The sequence below is a fragment of the Pterocles gutturalis genome, unplaced genomic scaffold (genome assembly GCF_000699245.1).
Source record: "Pterocles gutturalis isolate BGI_N339 unplaced genomic scaffold, ASM69924v1 scaffold315, whole genome shotgun sequence".
Lineage (NCBI taxonomy): Eukaryota > Metazoa > Chordata > Aves > Pterocliformes > Pteroclidae > Pterocles > Pterocles gutturalis.
Window position 1 is genome coordinate 3,873 of NW_010140291.1, and position 19,455 is coordinate 23,327.

Below are 19,455 nucleotides of genomic sequence, written 5' to 3' on the forward strand. Positions count from 1 at the left end.
CAGAAGCAAAAGTTTCTAAGTTTGGTTAGATCTAGAGAGCTAACTTTGAATACAAGACATGACCTTGATTTATTTCATAAGCACGTACATTTGAATGGGGGCAAAAAAAGAAAGTTAAAGCAAGACAAATCAGTTTAATAACCTACTGATCAGCCAAACACAGAACCCTCCTCACTGAGGCTATCAATTACAATTGCTGTGGTAAGCTAAATGGAAGTCATTCTTCCTTCCCGCTGGTATTCAACGATACACAGATTTTAGCAAGTAATCCCTTTTGTCCAACCTTCCAAGTGGAGAGGCTCTAGCAGTTTTAAGCCATTGCAAAAGTCTGAGTATTACACAATGCCAACGGGTCATTCCTGCATAAGGCAATTTCAGCTTCAAGTTCACTCTTATCTTTTCTGACCGATCATTTCCTTCTGGGCAAGGACTATCCTCAGCAGGAGATGCGTGAATCTGAAACAAAAAACCAATAGCAGAAGTTCCATATGTATCCTTTTCCTACAGTGTTCTGAAGGGTGATACTTCAATTGTAGTCCATAGGTTTGCTTTCTTCATCCCTGCTATAATGCTGCTATCTGCATTTCCTAGCTCGACTGTACAGTTATACAGCTAACTTCCTTCTTGCACCATCATACCATATGCATGTTGAGATTCAGAAGCAGTGAAGGTCAATGGCTTCATAAAAGTTGTAAATGTAATGAAATTTGCTTTAAAAGGTTAAGTCAAGAATTGCATATACTGAAAGATTTGTTTCACTTCAAGTCTACATTCAAATTGAACTTGTACACTATTAAAAAAGTCTGAAATAAAACAGCATCAGTTATTACCACCCAGTACTGCTTTACCAGAAATTTCCTAGGCAGTGATGGCAGCTCAGAAAAACAGCACTAAGCTTTCACTGCAGAAGCTGGCTTCTACTCTTAACCATCACAAGTCAAGGAAGTTTGACTGCAAACACCTTTAATATGGATACAAAATTCACATAGGATATACATTCTGGGGAACGTAAATGAACAAGAGATATTACAAGAGATTCTGACAGAACAAAAACATAAAAGAAGGCTCTGTCAGGCCAAGAATTTAATGAGGAATGATTAAAAAGTTTGATTTACAGTTACATTACAGTTGTGTTAAGCACTGAAAACTTTGAATGTCAGCTGAAAGGCATTTGAACATACAGTACATAAATCATATGATCCACACCAATGTAAGTAACATATCTGAAGTATTTAATTTTACTTAATAAACAGAAAGCAACGTAACATGTGCAAATGAGGACTCCAATATATTGAATTTAAAATGCCTACGATAAAATTGACATAGAATTTTACATTTAAGGACTACACAATTGATGGAGAAATTAAAAAAGTATCCTCCACATTGCTCCCATTACTGAAGTATGCTTTTTCAATTAAATAGAAAAACCACACTGTCTTGCTTTCATCTCTCAAGATCATACCAGTCCATGAAGGTTAACTAAAGCTTTAACTTGCTCCAAGTGTACAACAAAACAGCATTTACACAGTCTCCTTTCCCTTTTCGGGAATTGACAAACCATTATGTGAAAGGGTTCTTGGATTATGTACACTTGCTGAAAATATTCTCTTATAAAAAGGCACATACCTGTGATTTAAGGCTAGTACGGTATTTGTTTCAGAGAAAGTAAAATTGTAAATTAAATTAGTACATTGCATGGTTGGCCACACTCAGCAAACCACTTGGTGCAAAGCAAATGTGTGCTTAGAAGCCTCAGACTGACAGTGATTCTTGCTTTAGTGTTTTTCTTTCTTTTTTTTTTAACATATGATGGAAAGGTACATCTTTTAAAAAGACATTTGCTGCAATTCCACTAGTCAATGAGCAACCTGCTACTGTTGCCTTACATGCAGATAATGCATATAGGCCTTATATTATTAATCTGCAAAATATTCTTTTAACTCTCTCCTCTTTAAAAGTCATATGAAAATTACTAAAGTTGTTTTCTATATTCATCTATAAAATACCAGATGTTGGTACAAATCACGTAAACCTCCACTTGGAAAAATTTTGACTAGCCACCAAAATGACCAGAAATCACAAACATCATTTGTCAGTGCAAATCTATAATAGTTTTCTTTCCCCTCCCTCCCCTTCCTCCCCTATCCTAGTTACAGAAATAATCACCAACCTTCACATACAAAAGGAGTGCTCTATATTTGAAATTACAGAAATTACGTTTGGTTACCTTAAAGTCACCCACTTTCCCACCAAATTCAGTTTTACAGTATTATAAAAGGGGAAAAAATTAAAGCTGTCTGTGCAAGAATCACTACAACAGTCCTTCAACCCCCATCCTTAATTATTATCAGATTTAAAAGATTTTTAGGTTAACATTGGGTCCTCTTCTCTGATCCAATTACTGTTCTTCGAGCCAGGATGGGGCATCTGCTCCAGGAGTTTTCAATTTGATGTGGAACTGTTTAAGTGTCTGTTCAAGCTGCTTTTGATTCCCAGCAAAGTATGCCGCAATGGCATTATGGAACAGAACAAGCTGATTGTGCAACACCTTAACCTGCAGGCAAGGATAGAGATAGGTTAGGAGGAGGCAGAAGATGTAAACAAGATCACAGGTCAGTTGAAAAAAAAAAAAGTATTTGAGATGCTCAGACTTCATACAGGTTTATTTAATAAAAGTTTAAAAATACAAATACAAAATGCAAATACAAAATTCTTTAACATGAAAGTGATTGAGATTTTTCATAAAGTATGCTTAGCAGTCAGTACTAACTCAGTAGGCATGGATCAAAAGCAATTCAGTAAACAGCATAATGTTATCAGACACTTGATTACAGGTACTTGATTCCTTGAAATTAGATGCCAAACCTCTGCTTAGGATACCTACCTGCAGGCCAAATGGACTTCCCTGAGACAGTACATGATAAATGCATTATTTAAGTACAGAGTTCATTTATGTGCCCCATTTGCAGAGAACTGTTGTTTTCCAGCTCACATATACCTAAGTCAAATTGAACTGATGCTCTTTCTTGCCCATCTCCTGTAACACAGGATTATTTACAGCAGTTGGTCAATATCTTGACTTCACCATTTGTGCAAAATAGTAATGAAATGCACAGGTCATAGCAGTAACCAAAACTTGGGGAGAAGAGCGCCAGAGCAGCCAGAGGGCATCACTTTTTCTCTTCCAGTCTAGTCTATGATGCCAAGCTATAGCATTGACAATGTCAGTTAAACAGATGCTACATTTTCATCCTAGCACACCAGTAAACCTGAAGTTGTGAATGATGAACAACAGTATGCTGAAAAGGCATCTGTCCAGTCTCTCCTGCAGCCAAAACTTTTTATTTTGGTTCTTGAGCGTATGCTCAGCACAGCACCACCCTCCTCTTGTGTCAGAGTTCAGATGCCTGAGGTGGCAGCCCTGTGCCCATTCTCACCCTACAAGACCTTGAGCCCAACAGCATCTTGCCAACATAAAAGGGAATGGAGCAACAGGGTGACTGACTGAGCCCAAAGGGAGGATGTGGTAGGTAGCAGATTAAGCTTTCTCTACTCAAATTTTGTATCACTGCCTCATCTCTCAGCACAATCCACAAAGGACAGTCTATTCCTGTCATGCTGCGACACAAAATTGTCCTTGGGTCATGTTTGGCCTATGCCTACCAGTTGACCAGCTTCTTTGAACAGGTTATTTGGCTAACTTGCTTTTCTGAAATGCATGTGACTCAATACAGAAATACTTCACTGCCTGCTTTAAAGAAAAGATCTCAAATGAAAAAAACAAACATATTAGACTGGCTATTACACTAGAAGAGTGTAACATTTACACTACTACACAGAAATTTAATAATATATTTTTAAAATAAAACACTTTCCAAAAAAAGGACTGAGCATATGTGTGTCTGCACACATGCACACAGGTGTATATAAAAGTTTCAGCACTAAAAGTTTAAATTCCTTTTATGAATATACAACAATTTATTTTTTTTTACTGAGTAGTCTCATTTAATGAATTAAGTTTTGCCTATAAACTGACAACTGTACAGACCTTAGTACTGGTGACGCAAATTTTGGTCTAAGCTACTCTGACAATTTGAAAACTGGTATCCCTGACTGATTCAACTAAACACATGACAAAGAATAGGTTTTTTGCCTCATTAATGGTGTAAAATGGTAGGTTATTCCATCAAAAGGCTCTCCAAGAAAAAAACAAAGAGGTATGTATGGTTAGAAAGAGTTCACCAGGCACATATCTTGAGACAATGGTTTTTTAATTCACAATAGACTTCTTAACATTTAGGAGATATAGAGTTTAGCTAACTACACTTCTTCGACAAACATAGTTCAGCTTTTCCAAGTCATAAGAGATGGCCTCTTTTTCGCTTTTTGTGGGAATATATGTATATAAATACAGGTATTTTTTTAATCTATAAATTTTTTCATCCCAAAAATATTATATCATAGAAGTGGAAAACGTCACAACAACATAAAAGGTTTGCTTCTAAAAGGTTAGAGAGCAAAAAATTTAGCAGGTACAGTCTTTTTCTTGAGCAGATTCTTTCATCATTGACAAGCAAGACTTCATGCAATCCAAGCTAGGAATTCTCCACAGAAGTACACTCACTGTCCTAGGATATTATAAAATGCTACTAGAGTTTTATTCATACTGTTTCTAGGAACTCAGATAATAGAGGGGTAATTAATCCACCCTCCCAGCCCAAGTTCATAAATTTGGGAACAATTTTGGTTCTTTGTTAGGGTAGTTTTTAACACAAAGCTTCTGTGAATTGCCCTGAAGTCTCCTGATAATTTTATAAATCCGGTCAGTCCTAGGCTCACGTATGCATGCACACACACACAGAGGCAGGAACTGACAGACTGGCAGATGATTTGGACTGAAAAAAAATATTTTTTGCTTTGGTGGGGTTTTTTGAACTCCCAAAGCTACCTCATTGTATGAGGTTCTATGCCCAAGCCAGATCACTGTGATGTAAATTTTGTGATCTTTATCAAACTGGTTGCAGAGGTTCAAGGTTTTACAACTTCTGCTCTCCTCCTTCAGAAGCTGATTCCTAAGTGACTTCCGAAAGTGACAGTGGGAACTTCTTGTCCATAGCTTCATTCAGGTAACTTTAATTTTCTAGAAAAAGACCACTTAAACTGTCTGACACTGTACAAAGCAGCTCTCCTATGAGCTCCACTACGAAGCAGCAGTCAGCTAAGAGAACACAGAAAAAGCTGTAACATCTCAAATCACCTGATGCCCACTGCAAAAACACTTGCAATCACAGCCAAGAACTGGACAACAAGTATTCATTTAAAGCCAAATTCAAACCTAACCAGTTTTCCCATGAAAGAATCTCAGCCTTGCCCACTCCTGTATCCAGCCATTGATTCCTAATTCCACACTGTGTTTCACCTTAGCCCTCTGTTGGCAAAACATTCATGCAGCTATGTAGTCAGTTGGATCAGGGAACAGATCTAGATTAAAACTAACCAGACAACAACATATTTGCTTTAACCTGGATCAGTTCCCCAATCTGATTCTCTCCACAGCTGCAAAAACACTTTTGTAAGCACAACAGAGAAGGCAATGTGGGGGAAGGGGGGTACAGCATGAAGGGACCACGTTTTTTTTTTTTGCAGCAAAGCCTTGAAGTGGCTGTGAGACTGCAGCCCTAAAGGCCAACTCGTGAGCCCTAAGATGTAGCACTTCTTCCAGTGAATGAGCATTTGAAGATTTGCCTTTCAATAAAAGAATGTTAATGGTATGCTGCTAAAATACAGGTTCCGGTGTATGACTATGCCTGTCAAAAACCCATCACGTTTTACAGTTGAACATCATTTAAAATTGTTTTTCCTTGTTAATTAACTACATACACGTATTTGTTCCTAATTAAGAGAAGAGTAAGCACTTCATGATAGACTTGGCAAATTTAAGTCTCAAAACAAAACTGAACTTTGTGGACAAGCATAAAAAACAGGCATGCAGGCATGCCTTAAACAGAAGACTTAAGTTTCATACACAGAAGATACTGTAGGTTGGATTTGTCTACACAGTTATGCCATCTGGGTTGCTGTTAGACTGCATATTGCTTTCATTTGTAGAAGGAAGCATTTAAACACCAAACTCCTGAAGTACAACTCACAAAGTGCATTCAGTTTCTTTCTTTACACAGAAAGATTTGACATTTCTCACATGTACACACGAGTAACAATTTTTCCTTTCTCAAAAACATAAAGCCTTTCCAAAAATTTTTCAGTGGCAGAAATCTTTAAGCTAGGAACAGGCCATTATCCTTACTAAGAACAAAACAAAACAATTTGTAAGCTACAGATTTTGATTGCAGCTGTTCTTACACTCACTACCCAATGCCACAAACTTCCACAGAACTCTGCCAGCGGGGTATAGCACCAATATAATTTTGCAGCAACACAGAAAAAAACACAAAACCAAAAACAACAAAACAGTTCTAACTTCAAGATCAAATGCTATAACAAAAGTGAACAGAAATCTTGTATATTTTGGTTTTACAGACAGAAACTTGCGTTCCCAGCTTTACTGCAGTTCAGTTCTCTGTACCTTTGGGGGCTTTTAACTGACATATTAACATGAACCCAGGAGAACGGGCACAAAGAGATTGCCACCATGTAATGACTTTTTTCCCCTAAATGCAGGGCCAGCTAGATTATAGCTGTTTGGTGACATCTGCAGCAACACAGACCAACCTGGGCCCACCAGCCAGTTAAACTGGCTTTATAGTTCCTTTGCAGTGACAGCTTGAATCACCTCCCAGTTTCCCCTGCTCTCCTCATATGTCAAGCCTACCCAAGTATGAGACAAAACTTTTGAGTGGGAACATAACTGAGTACATCTAGTGGAGGTGCATTTACAAAAGAACATCTAGGATTCTGTTCTGACATTCATTTGTCAGGCAAAAATTATACAATTTATTTTAAAAAAATGTTTAATATTGGTGACATGGTCAAAACATATTTATTGGGAGATAATCATGAACTGATTTATCTAATCTTAATTAAACCCTAAATTGCTTAATTGTTTCGCTATGGCAAAGTTTCATTACACAATTCTGTTTTCAACACAGAAGTGATAATAACCACTAAGCTTGAGACTACACTGTACTACATCCTACATCAATATATACAAGACTTGAAGCCCAAAGGTTTACAATCTACAATAGAAAAATTATATGGCTACCATACCATTTTCTTACCCAAAAAGGCTTCTCTAATTAGACTCAGAACAAATATTAATTAATATCTGGATTCAGCACCATGACAATACACATGAATAAAGCTGATGATGAGAGATTTGCATGTTCTAGTGTATTGTAACATGAGTCGGGCAAGGTCATGCCTTGATATAGCTCCTCAAATACAAACCCTCATTTGCCTAGTATGCAATAAGCTTGCAACAACACAGGCTTTCTACAACAGGGACAAAAAGGCCCTTTGTGAGAGACTGAGTAAAGCCAGTACTTTGTCCATCTGATCTTCCTTTATTTTGATCTCCCTTTCCGTTAAATGGCCACCAATATGGTCCTGGGGACAGACACACAAAATGGCAAGTTCCTGTTGCTAAGGATATAGTATCAGCATAACCAGTAAAATTCCCTCCCCAGGAGCTTGAGAATATAAAAATCAACCCTCCACTTGGGAGTTAAACATCAGATATGTTCTTCAGTTTAAGCCATCTCCTAAACAGTGCACTACTCCCACAGCTGAAGCAGCTGTGTTACAGACACACTCATATATCTGTACCCATTGGGCTCTTCCTCCACTATTTGTAGATGTATAAATTATGATGGACCATAGCAACTGTTACTGTCTACCTTTGGAAAAAGTAGAACATCTGAGACTATTAAATCTAACTGAAATTAAAACCTAGTTCCTATACTTACTGATCCTATACTTACTGAGTTAATAATCCTTTAAAATATAAAAAAGTAATTGATTTAAAGAGCAGTCACATACACTTTGTATATGGCTAAAAATTAAAAGTAATGTTTGTAATGGTTATATAGTTGTCTGGCAAATCAATCATGTATTCCAATTTCTTAATACTAGCTGCACGACAAGTATGAGGTCTAACAGGAGTTCCCCTCCACTGACATTAATGAAAAAATGGGTGACACCAAAAAATGGAATAAAGATGTCAGATTGGTAAGAACATCATCTCTCAGATAACCAGCGCCTCCCACTATACCCCAGGAAGCAATCTGAGCAACAGAAGAACAAAAAAACTATCAGACAGATGCAAGCTGAAAAAGAAGTACTCATGAAATGAAAATTTAGGTTTAGGATTAAGAGTACACATTGTTTACTAAGAAGAATCCTATACAGTAAATAGAATACAGCAAAGTAAAGCTTGCCCAAGTAAAGCTCTCAGCAGATAATTATATTTAAGCCAATATTTGACTGTAAAGGAAGCCCTTTCTATGGCTTATTTGGGAACAGAATTACATCCACCCTTTAGTAAATATTTTGACATCTCTAGTGTCAAAACTCAGAAATGTCAACTAGTGATAAAAAGGCTCAAGCATGTGAAAGTCCCCTCTGTATTAAACTAAAAGAAAAGGCAGGAAGGAAAAACAATCTTTTTCAGAAACAAAATTTGGAGGTTGTGACTGCTAACAGGATGCTTGACCTCATTCAAGACTGTCACTAGGAAGACAACTTCATTAGTGTTCCTTAAATTATATAATTTAGTTTTTTAAAAAAAATACGAAAACTTTTTTTGTACAAGATGGAAATAAAATGCTTTCACTCTGAAGCTTTCCTGTCTGTATCAACATAAATTGATCAGTCTGCTATATAGTTAATGCTGAACAAGAGGAAACAAGGTAAGTGCTATTTTCAACCAATTTGAACTTAAGCATCAGTATTCCTGTACAGATAAGAGCTTGAAGGATGAAACAGTTTCAACAGAAGTACACTACATTAGTAACAAACAACTTATTGGAAGGTGAAAACAAAGGGGGGAAAAAAAGACACCGCCCGTATACCCATTTTCAACCTAGCACAGTCCTATAACACATTTTCTTACTTAAGCATCAGCATTTAGATTAGACTTCAGTTTGTTCAAGAAAATGAATTTCAATATGGATTTTTTCCATTTGAAAGTTAATGGGCTACAAGTTCAGCAAGAACAACAAATGAAAGTCAGGGCAATATGAGGCTTTAACCATCTGATTACCTGGTTCATCAGCTCTCAATGGCTATGTGATTCCAGACCTCTGGTCCTAACGCAAATGCCTATATGAAGTAACTGTGCTCAGGAGCTACATTTTTAGCATATATTGTTTTGGCAACCAAAAGGTTTGTTGGTTTTCTCCACTTTTTTCCTTCTCATCTGTTGATGGTTCATGTTTCTTCCCTGCCTTCCATCTTCATTCAGCTGCATATGTGATAATATATTTGAGAATTCTGAATAATAATCACTTTTAATTAGTTTAGCTTCTCCCCATGATCTTGCCTTAAAGTTTCCTCCTTCCATGCAAGGAACATGGTTTGCTACTGTTGTCATTTGGCACCACTCCTGTACTCTCTGACAGGCAGCTTTTACCTACATTCAGATCTTTAATATATATGAATTAACACATACTGAAAATGTTAATCCACTGCTAGACATGGACAAACTGACAAACTACTATCTTTTATGTAAGTTTTGATCATATTTTCCTCCCTCTAGGAAATACACTCATAGGTCATTAGAACCATTTCATTTACTATGAGTACGAACAAAAACCAGATCTTGAAAGACCATCATTTTTACATCTAATTAGAAACAATTTAGAAGGACTTGTTTATCAACGAAAGCACAGTTTAAAAGTGTGTTCTGTATGGCAATTTTATTTTGCCTGGTAGGCAGAATAAGAGAGGTAAGAACTCCATCATTAAGAGGGTACAGATGAAGTGGTATAGTTGGAATAAACCCTTCAAACCAACAGTTCAAGAGCCCTGTTTAGAATTAAGAAACTACAAAGGCATTAATTATAGAAAGTTGTACTTCTCAGTTCAAGTTATTAAAGAAAGCTTAATTTTGAAGAAGACTCTTTACAGTTCTCACACATTCTTTGTGCATATCCTCCATTACAGTGTTGTCAAAGGTAAGTATTAATTTGAATCTTAAGTCAGTAGTTATATGACTCATTTAACCATTAAATGTGATAAACTGGAAAAGTAATGCTTTTCCAAACTTGAAACCTCCTATATCAATAAGAAACTTACTGCCATAGTTTGCCATTTGTAGCTGGAGCAGCTTGATTAGGGAATTTTAATGCTGCCTTCTCTGAAAGTCTGTCCTCCAGTGATACAGCAAGAACTGAGAAAATTCAGCTTATTATCTTTGCTCACTCTGCTTTGGAATTAAGATATATTTTAAGATCTAACAACTAAGGTATTTCTAGCAAAGCAGAAACCTGCAGGACAAAACTCCTAAACATAACAGATGTTGTAGCTTACCTTATTTTCTTCCAAAAATTTCAATTTGATAGATACATCATTACGCATTTTATCGTATTTCTCTTTATGCACTTGAAACAGTTGTTGTGATTGCTCAATCTTTGGCAGAGTGTTTGCATCACGAGGGCCAAGATTCAGCTCTTCTAGGTCTGTTCGATAGGCATCATATTCAATCCTGAGAACAAAGAGGAGGAGGAAAAAAAATCTAAAGGCAAAGTGTCTCAAAACAGACCTCACATACAGGGAGTACAATAGAAGACAAACAAAACAGTCAAGTATGGAAAAAAATAAAAGCTGCATTGACAAGTACCCTCCCTCTTCTGTTCCTGCCTCAGCCACATGCTCCCAACCCTGTTTTGCGCTGGCTTCAGTGGTCAAAGCCTTTTGTGGGACACCTCAGCTTATTAACTGATAAAACCAGTAATTTTTTTTTCAGGTGATTCTTCTGCTGTTGAATCAGTCCAGTGAAGAGTTTGTGTCGAAAGCAAGAGAAGCACCAAGAGCAGGACGTCCCCTTTAAGCAGATGTTTGAGCAATGGCTCACTTCTACCAAACTCTGTCCCAAGGCTTTTTTAGCATGCTCTAGCCTTCTCTGTATGCATTAATTGGAACAGTTTTATAGCTCTTCGACAAATAGTTTTGCAAGAACTCATCCGCCCTATGGATAAACAGGCTGCAAAAAGATGATGCATTATTTATACTCTACTGAGGGCCTATCTTCTTTTCCTAGGAAAGTCAGACTCTCTGGATCAATACCACTACTGAAGGACTGAAGGAGATAAGGGAAGAGAAAGACAGAAGGTTAAGACTAACAGCCGGGTAGGTATTTAAGCTAACTCTGGACCAAAGGTGTATATATATCCCACTTCTAGATAAGACAGATGAAAAGTATTTTTCTAATTTACTCATGTTCTCTCCAAATTACCTATCCTGGATACTGCTAGCAAGAACGGAATTGATGTTATGATACAGGCTCTTCCCTGCAGATACCCAACAACTTTTTAATTGAACCAGCTAGTCTTCATATACCACTATTTATTAAAAAAGTTATAAACCTCCTTGATATCTTTCTGTATTAGACTGTACCATTTTATTATATGAATGGAGATGAACCAGTCATACCTTCTTTCTCATTTGAATGGAAAAAATCAAAATGTCTTTAAAATATTTTTTAATACAGAAGTTTGAATATTCAGTTTTGTCTTCAAAAACATCAAGTAATTTTTTTTCCCCCAATAAAGTTTATTTAAGTTAAGCTTTCTATTCATCAACATACAGCATTTAAAAGTAGAAGAAGCACCTATGGAATGTTAGCAGTTTGTATCACTAAAATAATCCTCTGCTTTCCAGTGTTACATGCAGGTCTACCAAATGCTGGACCCTTGCCAGAAAAACTATTTTTATATTTTAAAATGTTACTGCAAGTGGATGAGACAAATGTACTAACAGCCTCTAAGATTTTTCTTCCTCCTCTTATACAACATGTGCTCCTTTGTTCACAGCCATCCAGCACTTGACCAGGTAAAGCAGACAATAGCCAGAAATCACTTCAAGGTCATGGGCAGCCTTGCCCAAAGCCTCACTCTTCCTTCCATATTTCTTTGTAGCTTTCAACTAATGGAACCTAGCATATCAGCGTGTGATGGATGCTAATTTTAATGGAACAAACCAACCTCTTCTGGCTTTCCAAATATGCTTTCTCACGGACATTTCTAAAACGGCAAACAAATCAGGTTTAGAAACTGGTTATCAAAAACCCCAACTTTTCAGATGGTGTAACTGCTCCAAAATTAAACTACTACATTTCCAGAGGTAAAAGGAGTAATATTCACACAGGGCTCTTCCTGATTCTCTCACCAGTATGATTCAGGCTCTATTTAAATAGTTTATGACTTAATTACAAAAAGGAAACAAACCAATAGAGAGTTGACAGAAGAGGGGAACAGATGAATGCTAAAGTTCAACTGGGGTCAGGGAAGAAGAGGCACAGAAATAAATGTGACCTATTTTCACATTGCAAAATGATGGACTGGCTATGTAAGTGAAGAACCTTTGCCATTTCTTTGCCTTATTAAAATGGCAAAATACTTTATTTCTTTAATGAACAGAAAGAGAAAGCAATGAAGGTATTCCAGGAGGGAAGAACCACATATTGAAAATGACTGGCAAGAACAATTGTAGCAGATGTATTTTGTATAACTTTTCAAGGGGATACCTGGAAAATGTGTGAACCAATTATTTTTTAAATACTTTAATGGCAAAAATAAAGCAATGTTATATTCATATTAATTCTGCCTTTCATGCCTTACTATTTTGCTTATAAATAAGCATTAGAACAGAACAATTAAAAAAAGGGGGGAAAGAACTTCAAAACTCAAGCAGTCGCAATTTTTGACCTAAAGAAAAATGTCCACCAAAAGTTTATGCATAAACTATATCCTTTGGCAAATTAAAAGAAACACACTTTATCCTGTTAAGAGAAAGAAAGTCAGAATGGAACCAGGGAGCAGAAAGGACCACATGTCCAAACCCTGGCAGAAATGGAACTATGCTACATCCAAAAGTAACCTTCTCCCGGGCAGGAAACCCATTATCTACTGCTAGATGTTACTCACTCACTAAGAAATTGATTTTTATTTTCCCCTTTCTGACCAAGCCTGCAATTTCTGCATAAAAATTGAAGCGTGAACTACACATATTGTGCATCACCAGAAGCACAAAATAAATGTTTTTCAGTCAAAGAGATTATTTTACCTATTACAATGCAGCAGGATCAAAGGATTAATCTTGCACTGTCACACTGCCTAGAAAGCCACCTTAATCCAGCACACAGGAAAAAATAGCTACAATTACTCCTAGAGCTAACAAGTAAAATTAAGTCTACAACAGCACATTTACAAAACATTTGAACATACGTGCAATGAAGCAGGTAACTGTAAATCCTCATTACATGCGAATTGTGTAAGAAGGTTTTTATCTGACAGGTTAGTCACTCAAATACAAGGATTAAAAGTCTGATAAAAAGTCTGTTTCCTGAAGATTAGTTTGTAATGAAAATAGCTAGACATAGAATAGCTACCTGGCACTTTCATACTGTTTCACAGTCAATAATGTATCCTCAATTGTTTTATTCACCAATGTATTCACACTGGCAATAAAAAAGTTAATAGCCCCAAGAAGAGTTTCTCCATTTTTAGCTAGAAGTTTCTGTGTATCTGCATTGTAGCCAAACTCCTCCTATAAACAAAGGGAAGAGAAAACAAAACTGTAGATCATTTAAAATCATAACATTCATCAGCAACTACATTAAAAAAAATACAAAAACACAGATATGGCAGTTCTTTCACTTCTGTTTGGGTATGGTTATGATTAAACAGATAGGATTTCAATACAATATTCAGTTCACAGTTTTTATGAAATCTAACACCAGTAAAACATGGCTTACAATTTTGTTACCGCGCATGATGTTAAATCCTATTTTGTGATTTTTTTCTGCACTCAGAAGTCTTGAATGTTACTTAAAAGTAAGTGCTAATGTAATCTTTACATTGTTATTCAGCAGGGTTTTAATCCAGCATCTCTCATGTGGTTGTCTAGGTAATGCTTTAATACCAACAGAGACACCACTAAATTAAATACAGTAATAAAACTAAATTCACAAGGGCAGACAGCATTAATTAGCTATTAAGTTTTATTCTTGCATTCTGGAAAAGCGCACTGCAAAAAAACCCAACATCTATCACAATTTAATAGACTGTAAATAATTGAAGAGTAAAGCATTATAATGAATAGCAAATAAAAGTTATAATGTAATTGAGCCATAAATTTTAAAGGGACAAAGGCAAAATTATTTCCAAGGCATTTCAGTCACATTTGGATATATGTTTGTTCATGTCTTTTTGTTAACAGCAGTGTAAGCCCTGACCAAGGCTGCAAAGACTTTCCTAATGCATGGATGCCAAATGAGTCCAATTATTATATTTATGTCATCCATATGGCATCTTCATATTCTGCAGATGGGAGTTCTCAGAAAAGAATAAATTCTCCAGTTGTAATGGCTGTAAAACACTCTAGACTCATATTTGGAACTTTGTCTTTTCAGGCTTGCACACTGCCAACAACTGACTCAGAAGTGCTGTATTCTCCCAGTTCCCTTTCATCTGTCTGGAACACAAACACCAAAAAAAAAAGCCAAATGATATTTCACGTTAACATTAATGACTTCATAAGGGTAAGGGTAATGTGCAATGATAACACAAGAATCCTCTAGAAAAGGAGGTGCAGTGGAAGTGAGCAATTTGAAGGAGAAGAAAAAAGCAAGAGCGCTTAGGGCAAGTTCTCATGAGCTAAGCCCTGTAAACATCACTTAAGGACTGTCACCTTTGCTTTGCCCAGCTGCTTGGGTGGCAAAAGCAGTCATCCAAATCACTACAGATCTTGCTGAGATCCCAAAATGGTCTTTTTCAGCTTTTTTGTTCTAACATTGCCAGCTACACAGCAGCACAACTGCTAGCAGAGGGAAGTAGGAGCATACAGGCAGAGACGACAGCAGTACAACTGCCCCTTTCAGCAGTGTTCAGTCCCATCTCTTTTCCCTCCTGTAGGCAAGCCTGCAGTCACTTTTCCAGATGGTTCTCTGACCCGGATCATCACAGACCCAAATGAGCAACACCCCCAGTTCAAAGGAGGGGGTAAGAAGGACAGGACTAAGAAACACACTGGCCACCAAAACAATCCTTCCACTGGTTCATACAGTTTCATATAAAAACTTTTGAGTTTTGTCCGTGACCTCCGCAGATACCTCTCACAAAATAGACAGGAAATCCTTTCTGTATCAAGAGTTTACACTCAGTTCATACTCTATGCACAGGTCAATTAAAATTGGAATTCATCTGCCTCTATAATTAGAGGCACATGAGCCTGGAATCAGGAGTTATTCTTGTATCCAAAAGAGAAACAGCAAAACATTCACACTAAGCAATACCTCTGCAGATAACTGCATTAAGATCTCATTTTGTTAATACGCATAAAATCAGAAGTATTACCTTAAGAATTGGTGCAGGTCTTGTTTTTGTTCTTTTAAACTTATATACTGTTAGCACATTAAAGACTAACTGTTCAGAAATTTTACTTTTAGTATTGCAAAAGTTTTAGAGACAACAAAGCTATCCAAATATCCAAGAAAAACAGGCCAGGCTACAGATGGTAATACAGTACAGGTTAAATAAAGGGGGAACACAAAGAGGAAAGAGACAAATATCAGGCAAGTCTCCAAGAGGCAAAGGTTAGATAACTTTTATTACAGCAGCTGAAACCTTTATTTGATTTGCATCAACAGCCCCATTCAATAATCTACACAGGAGATGAATGACTGAAACAAATTCCAAGAGCAGTACAAGATGCTGAAAGAATCTGGAAGAACAGTATTCCCGTTAGAACTTACAAGCTATTAATGGAAAAAGCCCCATCCATTAAACAAGATCATGATGCCAGATTTAATCCACGTTTCACAAGAAACATCCAACTTCAGCACATACTTCATAACAATCACTAAGTTCTGCCACAAACCACATGCCCATATTTGTGTCAAGAGTAAACTGATTATTAAAAACTTCTTCTTTTGGCAGATTATTTAATCTCTTAGCTGCTAGAAGTCTTCTACTTTCACGTATTTTCATCTGTCAAACTGTAATATTAAAAATTCCTGTACTCCAGTGCAGGAGTCTCAAATTTTTTCAGCTAGCCATCGATCAAGTTTCCTCGGTGCAAGCATGAACTCCACCACCTCCCTTAAAACTCAATGGGAACAGACAATCATGAAAAGCGAAAAATAGAGATTTTAAGTTTAAATAGTCACAAAGACAATTTGGGCTGTTTCAGCAGCTATGTTTTAGGGAGTCATTAAGACCCTTAATATGGGTTTTCCAAAGGACCAGGAGCAGTATCAAATTGCTCTACCTTTGGAAGTACAGAACAATCAATGTAGAAGCAAGCCAGCTACCATGTTTTGTACACAACATCTACCTTCTCTCTCCTTATAGCTGACAGTCTTATTACTGGCAACAAAAAATGTCAGTGTTACACAAACTGCTAAACCAAGGAATCGTAACAACCCAAATGCAGATATCTAAGGATTGCCTCTCTTGCTCAGAAACTCCAAACGACGTAAGAATGCAGATTAGGCCTATTACTTGCAAAATTCTGATTAAAAAAAACACACTGAGATGAACTCTCAATGCTTGAATACGCTACAAAAATAATTTATTCACATTCAATGTGCACAAGTGGAGTAACGTGCCCTGTTCCGCTCACTCCCAGGCATATTCCCCAAAGACATCCTGTACTGAAATGACGTAACACTCTGGAACACTTTGATGACATTTCATTAGAAGCAAAATAAATAGTAAAATGCATTTTCTATACAAAGGAAAGTTGTCAGTTCTTGAGTCCAAACATAAACTAAAGGCAAATACTTAAGAAACAATAAAGAGCTACAGTAATTTAAATAAGTTCCTACAGTTTTACGTGACTTACATAAGCTTTTAATACAAAGAGCATATAATACACTGTTAACTACAATGTTTAGAAAAATAGCTGCTAACTACTATATACCCTGCATGAGTCAATTTGGCTTATCTTCATCTCTGCCATTTCATTTTTTAACACTAAAAAAGTCTTACATGAAGTTCCAATGATTTCAAACTCAGGTCAGCAAATGCATCTCCAAGTTGCCTTTGGGTATGTACCATCTGGAAGAGTTGTGTGGACAGCGTCTGTGCCAGTTTCAAGATATTTTCATATTTTTTTTTGTTATCTCTTAACATATCTATCTGAGCTTCTAGTTCGAGATCTACTGTTCTTGAGCCACGACCCAATTTTTCAGAGATGATCTGACGTGTACACTGGGGGAAAAAAAATTAAATTATAAAGAATCAAGTATATTCAAGACAACACAGCATACACCCATTTTCAGCTGCAAGGGACATATAATTACACACAATTCTTTCACAATCACCCCTCCCAATATAAGTTTGCACAACAAACTGAAAAAACAACGCACTCTTTAGAAGTTTATCAGGACTCAGCAAGAACAGTTGGACAAGTCTCAACTCCTACTAGGATGAATATTCAAGTTAGCAAATCAAGAGCATAACTAATTGTTTCTCAAGTAAAAGAACTCTTATCTCTTTTTAGCTTTGGTAAATCTCATTAAGTTAAAAGAAGCAATTTAGCCCACTGCATTAAAGTCAGTTAATGGGAGTATTACTAGTTCTGCATAAAAATATCTAGTTACTGATCTTTTGGGCTTTGTCTACCAACCATCCAATTCCAGATCACCCATGTTATGTCTTCCAAAAATGTTAATTTTGAGGTTTTTCTGAGGGGGAGGTAAGGAGGTGGTGGTGTATTTCACCATGATTTTTGAAGATGACTGAGGAACTGGGAACTCCTACTGAGAAATATGTAAAACTATTAAAGTACACTTCTCATTATTTACACATCTATGAAGTGGAGTTGATTGCCTCAGAAAGACTTACTATTTCTGTTCTGTGACAGGTCAAATTCTTAACATTTGCTGTTCATTAACACAGTGAGCAGAAAACTGTTACAAGGCTGTAGACACTTCCACCCAGCCAATGGCCATGATGGCTGAGGCTGCTACCACATTCCACGTATCTATGACACCTTCTCTGCCAAAGACTTGAGCCCAACTTGGTAGTGAGCCTCCCAAGATGCACATTTGGGTTTCCCTTGACTGAGACATAGGAGAAGTGATTTGCAAAGCCATACAATTTCTCTATGGAAAGCAGGCATTATTTACTGTTACGTAAGTTTCTCGAAGTTAATCTGTGGTCCCAAGACGTGAAGGGATAACCAAGGAAGAATTACTGCTATAAATTGAATTACAAGGAAACTAACTTAGTAGTCAGGGCCACAAGTACTCTGAAGGGACTTAACCTAAGTGCAAAACTGCTATTTGTTAGATGAAATAACACCCAAGCATATCTTATATCGCATTCCCCAAATACTTTACATCAGTGGATTTCCCAGGCTTACAAAATTCAAGGATTTTAGTTTAATCCTGTCTTTACTTATGTCCAAAGGAGATATACATTTAACCTCCTAGAACTTTTATGTGCTTTCTAAATTTAATAGACAAACACAGGAAAGACTCAAGAATGATCAAACAGAATGAATTGGTCATAACCCGTAAGATTTAGATTAGAAGGTACAGACTATTTGGGCTACTTCATTAGATTCAACCAATTAACAAGAAAGAGCTCAGCTAATCTAGGAGACATTTGTCTGTCAAGAATCAGAAATCTGGAAGAGTATAACAAATTCAGGACAGTGCTATTTATAGATACTCTTTCAGAACAAAGCAAAATGGAATCAGTATGTGGAATTTTCTCTGATAGTGAGAATTCCACCACTTCCCTAGGCAGCCTGTTCCAAAGTTTGATAACCCTTTCAACGAAGAATTTTTTCCTAATATCCAATCTAAACCTCCCCTGGTGCAACTTGAGGCCATTTCCTCTCATCCGATCGCTTGTTACTTGGGAGAAGAGACCAATACCCACCTCATTACGACCTCCTTTCAGGTAGTTGTAGAGAGCGATAAGGGTTCCCCTCAGCCTCCTTTTCTCCAGGCTAAACAACCCCAGTTCCTTCAGCTGCTCCTCACAGGACCTGTGCTCCAGAGCCTTCCCCAGCTTTGTTGCTCCTCTCCGGACCTGCTCCAGCACCTCAGTGTCTGTCTTGTAGTGAGGGGCCCAAAACTGAACACAGGATTCGAGGTACGGCCTCACCAGTGCCGAGTACAGGGGGACGATCACTTCCCTAGTCCTGCTGGTCACACTAGTTCTGATACGGGCCAGGATGCCGTTGGCCTTCTTGGCCACCTGGGCACACTCATATTCAGACAACTGTTGACCAACACCCCCAGGTCCTTTTTTGCCAGGCAGCTTT

At 37.1% G+C, this 19,455-nt stretch overlaps 1 protein-coding gene across 1 annotated transcript; it reads right to left on the minus strand.

Annotated features, from left to right (window-relative positions):
* Positions 1–946: 946 nt before the first annotated feature.
* ARFIP1 (ADP-ribosylation factor interacting protein 1) lies at positions 947–17,387 on the minus strand (the record flags this gene model as incomplete). The annotated part of the gene is made up of 4 exons (XM_010083570.1): positions 947–2,554; positions 10,486–10,660; positions 13,565–13,722; positions 17,166–17,387. Coding segments are annotated over 4 exons (711 nt in total), but the record flags the coding sequence as incomplete, so codon positions are not given.
* Between the last annotated feature and the right edge of the window lie 2,068 nt (positions 17,388–19,455).